Genomic DNA, 10,907 nt, shown 5'->3' with positions numbered 1-10,907 from the left:
AGCTGGTGGATCGGAATGAAGCTCCACCTCCGCGGACGACTGCCGCGACGGCCAGATTCCGGAAACGCTTCTTTTCCATCCACCAGCTGTCTAAAAACCCGGAAAAAGAAGCTGCGGACAGCTTCTTCTGTCCGCGGCTGTCGGCCGCGTTGCGCTTAGGTGTGGAAACACTGACTGCAGTGCAGCTGTCAACAAGGACACACCCACAACAACAACAACAACTGCCAGGATTCAACCAATCATCAGTGACTATATCCAGGAAGCAGCAGGATTCAACCAATCATCAGTGACTATATCCAGGAAGCAGCAGGATTCAACCAATCATCAACGAGGAAGCCAGAGGATTCAAGTAACCAATCATCAGAGACCCAAGCATGTCGTCATGGGCCTCCTCCTCCTCCTCTGTGATGTCATATCCTGTATGTAAATCAGCAGGTGTATCTATACTATACTATAGTTCCAGTAACAGAACTCTAAAAAAATAAAAATAAATGTCGGGACCCCACACGGGTTGAGGACCCCTGGTTTATAATGTTGCTGCTCTAGGCACAACCTTAAGTATATGCCTGCAGCCCTGCACCCATTCTGAATGTAGTAAAAGTCCCCGCCCCCAGACATAATATGGAGACCCTCCTAGGGGTACCGACCCTCAGGTTGTGAGGTACTGACAACCCCCCCCCAAAAAAACAGAAAAGAAAAAGAAAAAAAAACGTAATATGGAGACCCGACCCGACCCTACTGACAACCCCCCGCCGCCCCAAAAACCAGAAAAGGAACAAAAACAATGTGGAGACCCCCCTGGGGGTCCCGACCCTCAGGTTGTGAGGTACTATGACAACCCCCCCCCCCCACCCCTCATTATGGAATGCTATTACATGTATTGTTCTTACTGATTGTGACAGTAGACATTTACAAGAAGAATTCAATTAATATTAATTCCCCTGAAAAAAAAAATATATATATATATAGTATGTATTTGTATACAGACATATATCTCTGCAGGGCGTACATTTGTATGCATAATGTATATGTGTATATTAGTAAATGCATTATATAAAGATCATCTATATATGGATAGTCTGGTCTGCTCATGTTGCTGTTATTCCATTTCCCCACCAGGGGGTGCTGTTGAACATGTTTTAATAAGTGTCCACACACTCATGACGCACAGCTGAACAATGTGGGAACTAGTTAAAAAAATCCACAGCACACCTGTGTGCGTGTGCGTGTGCGTTTGTACCAGGTGTTAACTGTTGTGGGTTTGTAGTCGTTCGGTGACAGGAAGTTACGCGTGGGAGCGTCTCTTCTGTGCACACACAGACAGACAGACAGACAGACAGACAGACACCCACCCACCCTCTGGAGTCTTCACAGTCAGACAGTGTCACCGTCGACACACTGATCCCAGAGAAACGACATCGCCCTTTAACCCGAGGGACACCACAAGGTCCGCGTCTAAGGTCTGATCTTTTTTTTATTATTGTTCTTACTAAATATCCTATCGATACCTGTAAATACTAAATCAATAATATATTAGCTGAAATCAATAATACAGTATATCAAATATTCTGATATTAACCTGAGGGCTGTGTGTGATGCTGAGGGCCGCCAGTTGTGAGACAGAGAGAGAGAGAGAGAGGGTATACACTTAACACGTTTAAACCTGCAGATTTTTTTTTTAAATAACGTCCTAAATGTCCTGAAAAACCTCATGTTTCATGTCAAGGAACACCAAAAATTATAGCTTATTTTGTCGCCGACCCGCATCTCAAAATATGTTGTTCCACAAGGACCCCCCCTCCAGAAACAAAGATTTGAGTATCTGCCCTGAGCAATTATTGTTTACAAATCCTTAAAGGCAGACGGAAATGTACATTTAGATTCTGTTCCTTTTGGTCAATGTATAAAAAATGTCATTGGTTAGACATGGGTTAAGGTTAGGTTTAGGTGTGCTGCCCCGTGGGAGGTTAGGGTGAGCGTGAGGGTTTGAGATAGGTTGTAGTTGTATAGGACTAATGACTGGTCTAACCAATGACTAGTCTAAACTAATGTATACTCATACTCGTAGTTTCATTGTACAGATGTTCTACTGTAACAGATGTTAGGTTCTTAGATTACGTATGACCGTAGATGACTATATCTATAGTAATGCCCAAATACATATATGTATTTGATGTGTTACCATGTGTTGTTCTTTCTTCCTGTAAGTAACTCTGGGTTAAGAGTGTCTGGTAAATGATGTATTACCATGTGGTGTTCTTTCTTCCTGTAAGTAACTCTGGATTAAGAGCGTCTGATAAATGATGTATTGCCATGTGTTGTTCTTGCTTACTGTAAAAATGCTCACATTGTAAATGGAAGCGCAGGTCCTACGTCAAGGGTGTGGAGGTCACATGATGGTAGGAAGAACGCCGCTGCGGCTGACCTGTCTACTGATACTGTGGAGTCTGGTGAACGGCCATGGAGGTACTTTAATACAATACTACTACTAATACTAATATACACTACTAAAAGTACAGATACAACGACCTGTGTGCCGATCCTCCTCCTCTCCAGGAGTTTGTACACAGGAAGAGAGACAGCGGTTTATGGTTTATGGTACCAGATCTGTATCCAGGGGTGACTGTGAGGTCTATCATGGCAGTGGTTCCCAAAACCTTTCATGTCAAGGACCCCCAAAATGAAACTCACTAGCCGGATCTCTCCCAATGGTACCAACATCGATACAGCATGGAGTTGTGGTGGACAAAATATTCTTTAGTTTTGGGTCTGAGAGGCTAAATGTCATCCCATGGTGGTCCCGTGGCTCAAATGAAGAATAAATAATGGACCTTGATGTGAAAAGGGTTGAAAACCACTGGGCTATAAATTAAACTGAACACGGAATGTTTTGTAATCTTTCGGCCACAGGAGGACCATCGTTGATCATAAAGAGCTTCTCCGCTGGGATGGCGCTGAGCTGTCATGACGGTCGGAACGTTACGAAACCCGACGGTTCTTCAGGGAGTGGATCCGTTCTGACGCTGCCGTACGATGATGAGCTCTCTGGAGAGTACGGCTGTGGAAAGATCGGGGAGAAGATCTACGTCGGGTTCCACAGTGAGTTCTGCATTACCTGAGAACAGTTTCTACAAAATGTCTGCTAAATCAAGACAGTTTTCTTGAAAAACCTATGTTTCTATGTAAGGAAAGGAAAGGTACTATGTTTACCCAGGGTAACTGGACTAAGCTCAAGAACTTGTTTACAGCCAGGCCCTGCTCATAGAACATTTCATGGTAGAGGTTCAATGCCTTGTCCAAGGGCACTTCAGCGGTGGTACATTTTTTAACGTGCCGGTCCGGGGATACGAACTAGCGTTTCAAATAATGGTTAAGGTTTTTAAAGAGATCTTCATATTTGCTACTTACCGTAGCACTTTCCCTAGCCTTGACGACCTTACAGGCGTGCATGTGTGCTTGCATGTGTGTGTGTGTGTGTGTGTGTGTGTGTGTGCGTGCACTAGGCTGTGACCTCTGCATTGACCTCAACCCCAAGGCTCTGGTCAGCATCTCCATAGCAGACGTGGTGGCCACGGCTCTGATTGGCTGGGCCGTCTACCTCATCATGACCAGAGGACACGCCCCTAAAAGTACTGTCTGTCTGTCTGTCTGTCTGTCTGTCTGTCTGTCTGTCTGTCTGTCTGTCTGTCTGTCTGTCTGTCTGTCTGTCTGTCTGTTTCTCTCTCTCTCTCTCTCTCTCTCGCTCTCTCTCTCTCTCGTCCTGTGTTGACGGTGTCTCTCTATCTTCTCTCTGAAGGCTCAAATAAAAAGCAAAAGCGTCCCGTTCCAAACAACAACAACAGCAGAAACCGCAGCGATGCAGACGACACATATCAGGTGAGCTGCTGTAGAAAACATCTCATCTTCATCTAACTATATAAAGATGCAGACGACACATATCAGGTGAGCTGCTATAGAAAACATCTCATCTTCATCTAACTATATAAAGATGCAGACGACACATATCAGGTGAGCTGCTATAGAAAACATCTCATCTTCATCTAACTATATAAAGATGCAGACGACACATATCAGGTGAGCTGCTATAGAAAACATCTCATCTTCATCTAACTATATAAAGATGCAGACGACACATATCAGGTGAGCTGCTATAGAAAACATCTCATCTTCATCTAACTATATAAAGATGCAGACGACACATATCAGGTGAGCTGCTATAGAAAACATCTCATCTTCATCTAACTATATAAAGATGCAGACGACACATATCAGGTGTGCTGCTGTAGAAAACATCTCATCTTCATCTAACTATATAAAGATGCAGACGACACATATCAGGTGAGCTGCTATAGAAAACATCTCATCTTCATCTAACTATATAAAGATGCAGACGACACATATCAGGTGAGCTGCTATAGAAAACATCTCATCTTTATCTAACTATATAAAGATGCAGACGACACATATCAGGTGAGCTGCTGTAGAAAACATCTCATCTTCATCTAACTATATAAAGATGCAGACGACACATATCAGGTGAGCTGCTGTAGAAAACATCTCATCTTCATCTAACTATATAAAGATGCAGACGACACATATCAGGTGAGCTGCTGTAGAAAACATCTCATCTTCATCTAACTATATAAAGATGCAGACGACACATATCAGGTGAGCTGCTGTAGAAAACATCTCATCTTTATCTAACTATATAAAGATGCAGACGACACATATCAGGTGAGCTGCTGTAGAAAACATCTCATCTTCATCTAACTATATAAAGATGCAGACGACACATATCAGGTGAGCTGCTATAGAAAACATCTCATCTTCATCTAACTATATAAAGATGCAGACGACACATATCAGGTGAGCTGCTGTAGAAAACATCTCATCTTCATCTAACTATATAAAGATGCAGACGACACATATCAGGTGAGCTGCTATAGAAAACATCTCATCTTCATCTAACTATATAAAGATGCAGACGACACATATCAGGTGAGCTGCTATAGAAAACATCTCATCTTCATCTAACTATATAAAGATGCAGACGACACATATCAGGTGAGCTGCTGTAGAAAACATCTCATCTTTATCTAACTATATAAAGATGCAGACGACACATATCAGGTGAGCTGCTGTAGAAAACATCTCATCTTCATCTAACTATATAAAGATGCAGACGACACATATCAGGTGAGCCGCTATAGAAAACATCTCATCTTCATCTAACTATATAAAGATGCAGACGACACATATCAGGTGAGCCGCTATAGAAAACATCTCATCTTCATCTAACTATATAAAGATGCAGACGACACATATCAGGTGAGCTGCTATAGAAAACATCTCATCTTCATCTAACTATATAAAGATGCAGACGACACATATCAGGTGAGCTGCTGTAGAAAACATCTCATCTTCATCTAACTATATAAAGATGCAGACGACACATATCAGGTGAGCTGCTATAGAAAACATCTCATCTTCATCTAACTATATAAAGATGCAGACGACACATATCAGGTGAGCTGCTATAGAAAACATCTCATCTTCATCTAACTATATAAAGATGCAGACGACACATATCAGGTGAGCTGCTATAGAAAACATCTCATCTTCATCTAACTATATAAAGATGCAGACGACACATATCAGGTGAGCTGCTGTAGAAAACATCTCATCTTTATCTAACTATATAAAGATGCAGACGACACATATCAGGTGAGCTGCTGTAGAAAACATCTCATCTTCATCTAACTATATAAAGATGCAGACGACACATATCAGGTGAGCCGCTATAGAAAACATCTCATCTTCATCTAACTATATAAAGATGCAGACGACACATATCAGGTGAGCCGCTATAGAAAACATCTCATCTTCATCTAACTATATAAAGATGCAGACGACACATATCAGGTGAGCTGCTATAGAAAACATCTCATCTTCATCTAACTATATAAAGATGCAGACGACACATATCAGGTGAGCTGCTGTAGAAAACATCTCATCTTCATCTAACTATATAAAGATGCAGACGACACATATCAGGTGAGCCGCTATAGAAAACATCTCATCTTCATCTAACTATATAAAGATGCAGACGACACATATCAGGTGAGCTGCTATAGAAAACATCTCATCTTCATCTAACTATATAAAGATGCAGACGACACATATCAGGTGAGCTGCTATAGAAAACATCTCATCTTTATCTAACTGTATAAATGCAACATTCTCTGTGTACGTACGGCTGTAATCCATGTAACTGGAGAACCGTTCGCCCCGCCAACTAAAGTCGTCCAGTGTGCAACCACCTTTACTGTACATATTTTGTCTTTTGATCTCTAACCGTAAATGTATATTTGTATGTCATTAAATGAGATGATGGATTGAATATGAAGGACCCCAATCAATCTATCTATCAATCAATCAATCAATCAAATAATCTGCTTGACAGCATCATGGTTAATGATGATTTCTCTCTCTCAAATTCAAATATGCTTTATATTATATATAATATCCTATTTTTGACAAACAAATCTCTCTCTCTCTCTCTCTCTCTCTCTCTCTCTCTCTCCCTCTCCCTCTCCCTCTCCCTCTCCCTCTCCCTCTCCCTCTCCCTCTCCCTCTCCCTCTCCCTCTCCCTCTCCCTCTCCCTCTCCCTCTCTCTCTCTCTCTCTCTATGTCTCTCGCCCAGGCTCTGAGACCACACCAGCCAGACGTGTACGACGTCCTTCAGAGGGGCAACAGGAGGTAAAGGAGAGCACGTGATTGGTCCATTTGGTCACTGAAAAAATGCTTGTTCCGCTATTTTCTAAAAAATATTATATTTACTATACTGCCACCTGAAAACAAATTCCATAAATGTCTTTGAAATGTCACTGGTTCTCAAACTATTTCATGTCAAGTACCCGCAGAATTAGCTGTATATTCGACCTCGGTACCCCATCTGATAATATGTTGTTCCTGGGACCCGCCCACCAGAAGCAAAGATACAAAAGCAATATATATTCAAAGATTTGCGACACATTTTCAAGATTTTTCAAAAATAGCAGTTCTACAAGCTTGTAGATCTTTTTCAATAGCTAAATTAAGTTAAAACACCAAAAGGGGTTCCCGTCCTGAATGGGTTATAAAAGCAGGCCTGAAAATCCACCTTTCACCCTTATTTGTCCCCCCAAACTGTACATGTCTTTTTTGTATTCTTCTTTTTTTTGTGATGATCTGAATTTTGTCGTTATTTTTCATGTCATGAAATTAATTGAATACCCAGGACCTGAATGGAAACAAGACCGCAAGGATTTTATTTTCCTCTGTGTCCGCTGTGTTGTTGACTATACCTTTACTGTTTACATTTTTTCCTAATAAAGTCAAAATCAGTCATTTTCTAACTGTGTTGGGTCAGTTCATACTCTAGGTCATTTTTTTAACCCTCCTACACATTTCTAAAACTCTTTGTAAATCCTTTAACTGTATACTTTCATTGTGTGCAAATTCCAATAAAAAGAATCACACCCATGTGAAGTGAGGGGCGCTCTTATACATTGTACATCATCATGACGTAAAATGGACACTATTTGCTCAGACACACTGTGACGTAAAATCCTCCATTCATTGTCCCTCTTTAACTGTAATACATTAATTCATTGTGTGCAAATACCAATAAAAACATACTCATACTCTCGCACATACAGTATAGAGCAGATGTGTATTTATTTTTCAAAGCGCCACATGGAGATACAGCATTAAGGAGGAAACCTCATAACTCCATGTTTGAGGTTTTTGATTTTATTCCATAAATCAGTGCTATTGAACACCCTTTACGTCTGTGTGTTGTTTCGAAAATATTGAACCAATGGAAAGTAGTAAAAAACGCATTGGACAAAACCTCTTAACTCCATTGGACCCTAAAACTGTCTGCTAAAGCAACTATAACTCCACCACCTCTCTCCTTCTCATGCAAGTAATTGACAATATCTAAAGTCACAACACCAACTGATGAGGCAGTATTATTGCATTGTTTAATAAATATAAGGTTTTATTATAATTTCCTTATAAAAATGTAGATTTAACTCTGAGAGTTACAGACCCATAATACCGTACTTTACACTGCTGCTATTAATTTTAACATCCCGTTTCCACTGCATGGCATTTCTGAGTATTCTAGCAGATCAGTCGTGTCACTCTTCATCGTCAACATTACAGTTACAGAACAAGTCCTCTTCATTGTGTGTAACGCTACAGAACAGAATAGGTCTCGCTCACACCACGCATTTTAAGAAACCTTGAAGAGAATGGTGAAATATGTTTCCAATGAGATATAGAGTCCGTTTAATGTCACAGAGACGCGTGTAGGAGGCGAGTAACAAACAGAGAGGAGGTGGGAGAGGAGAGGATGTGCATGTGGCTTGATGGTTTCACGTTAAACATGTTTCCCACACATTCTCTAGAGTCTACAGGAAGTGCTGTGGCTTCCAGCAGCTATAGGCCTGCATGCAGCCTGCAGCAGGAACGTGCAGAGAGTGTAAAGGTGCGTTCAGACTTGAATTTCAATATTCGCCTCGGTTCGTCCCGTCTGTGCTATTGGTTAGACAAGTCATTAGTCCTACAACCTGTCTCAAACCCTCACCCTAACCCTAACCTCCCACGGGGCAGCACACCTAAACCTAACCTTAACCCTCTCCCAACCCTTAACGCACCCCTCACCAACCTCAATCCGGTCGTTTTAACACACCCCTCACCAACTTTAATCCGGTCGTTTTAAGGCACCCCTCACCAACCTTAATCTGGTCGTCTTAACGCACCCCTCACCAACCTCAATCAGGTCGTTTTAACGCACCCCTCACCAACCTTAATCTGGTCGTCTTAACGCAACCCTCACCAACCTTAATCCGGTCGTTTTAAGGCACCCCTCACCAACCTTAATCCAGTCGTTTTAACGCAACCCTCACCAACCTTAATCCGGTCGTCTTAACGCACCCCTCACCAACCTTAATCCGGTCGTCTTAACGCAACCCTCACCAACCTTAATCCGGTCGTTTTAACGCATGCCCTCACCAACCTTAATCCGGTCGTTTTAACGCACCCCTCACCAACCTCAATCCGGTCGTCTTAACGCACCCCTCACCAACCTTAATCCGGTCGTCTTAACGCACCCCTCACCAACCTTAATCCGGTCGTCTTAACGCACCCCTCACCAACCTGAATCCGGTTGTTTTAACGCACCCCTCACCAACCTCAATCCGGTCGTTTTAACGCACCCCTCACCAACCTTAATCTGGTCGTCTTAACGCACCCCTCACCAACCTCAATCCGGTCGTTTTAACGCACCCCTCACCAACCTTAATCCGGTCGTTTTAACGCAACCCTCACCAACCTTAATCCGGTCGTTTTAACGCATGCCCTCACCAACCTTAATTCGGTCGTCTTAACGCACCCCTCACCAACCTCAATCCGGTCGTCTTAACGCATGCCCTCACCAACCTTAATCCGGTCGTCTTAACGCACCCCTCACCAACCTTAATCCGGTCGTCTTAACGCACCCCTCACCAACCTTAATCCGGTCGTCTTAACGCACCCCTCACCAACCTTAATCCGGTCGTCTTAACGCACCCCTCACCAACCTTAATCCGGTCGTCTTAACGCATGCCCTCACCAACCTTATGTCTAACCAATGACTAGTCTAAACTACACCCCCCATTCGCGGCTCTCTTGCAACTTCTCGTCTTTGCTTTGACTTTGTATGTAATCGTGCCGCTCTATCCATCCAAGTCTGAACGCACCTTTAGAGAGGCAGGGGCTGGCATCCCGTAAGAGGGCACTTTCAGACAAAAATAGCGAAAATTGCAGATCTACAAGCTCACAATGTGTCGTGACTCGTTTCTAAACTAATTTTGTTCAATGCAAAATGCTATACGTTCAAGTTCAGCAGACTTCGGGAAAAAAAGCAATTCTCCTGAATGCTGCCTTCCGGCATGGCAATGTAAAGGATTGGCATTTGCATTTCTTTCACCATAGTAAATGCTGCATTCGTGGTCTGGCAATGGCAGTTGCTTTTCCAGACGGGTAAAAGGGCAGGGGCTGAAGCCCCCTTTGATGTCTATGTGTGCACATTCCTGACTGCTAAAAGGTAGACCACATGCAGGCATTCCCCTAAAAAGTCTAATTACAATATAAACAAAACCTATAGGTAGGTATAGGTATATATGTACACAACACTGTGTGATTCAGCAGCCCTGGTTGAGTTGTCTGTTCAGCCCGTCCTCTGTCTGTCCGTCCGTCCGTCCGTCCCGTCTGTCGGTCTGTCGGTCGGGCGGTCAGCCCGTCCTGTGGACATTGGAGTGGGTGTCTGGAGCGAGCGTATGCATGTTTGTTGAGTTGCTGTAAAAGAACGAGACAACAATGTAAAGCTTAAAATACTAACAAATATATTGAGATAATATAGCGCCCGAGGCCAAACACTTTTAGCTATGTGAAAAATAGCAGATCTACAAGCTCATAGCGCGGCACCGACGAGCTTGTAGATGTGCTATTCTTTTTAAACCGTGAAAGTGCGACTCAAAGAAGTTCACTTCGTTTCAGAGTGAACGTTTTTAACTCAAATCTTTGCTTCTGGGGAGGTCCCTGGAAGGAAATGCATATTTTCAGATGGGGGTCCGAGGCCAAACACATATAATTCCGGGGGTCCTTGACATGAAATAGTTTGAGCACCACTGACATAGAAACATGTGGGGGTTTTATAGGATTTAGAAGACTGCAGGTCTTAACCCATTCTGACCGGGCACCCATTTTGGTGTTGGCATCATGTTATGCTTTATCTATTTAAAAATAGCAGATCTACAAGCTCATATCGCGCCACCGAGTGGCGCGATACGAGCTTGTAGGTCTGCTATTTTTTGAAA

The 10,907-nt window shown here is 42.7% G+C and overlaps 1 protein-coding gene across 1 annotated transcript; it reads left to right on the top strand.

Moving 5' to 3' along the window:
* Positions 1-1,372: 1,372 nt before the first annotated feature.
* Positions 1,373-6,763, top strand: LOC310863976 (uncharacterized protein; the record flags this gene model as incomplete). Its single annotated transcript, XM_083772509.1, has 6 exons — positions 1,373-1,460; positions 2,367-2,466; positions 2,911-3,099; positions 3,504-3,629; positions 3,797-3,876; positions 6,704-6,763. Exons 2-6 carry the CDS (start codon positions 2,394-2,396, stop codon positions 6,761-6,763), a joined length of 528 nt encoding a protein of 175 aa, XP_083628635.1. The 5' UTR covers positions 1,373-1,460; positions 2,367-2,393.
* Positions 6,764-10,907: the final 4,144 nt, after the last annotated feature.

This window comes from Protomyctophum parallelum, assembly GCF_964188405.1.
Source record: "Protomyctophum parallelum genome assembly, chromosome: 9".
Taxonomy (NCBI): domain Eukaryota; kingdom Metazoa; phylum Chordata; class Actinopteri; order Myctophiformes; family Myctophidae; genus Protomyctophum; species Protomyctophum parallelum.
This window is presented reverse-complemented; position numbering and strand designations above follow the sequence as displayed.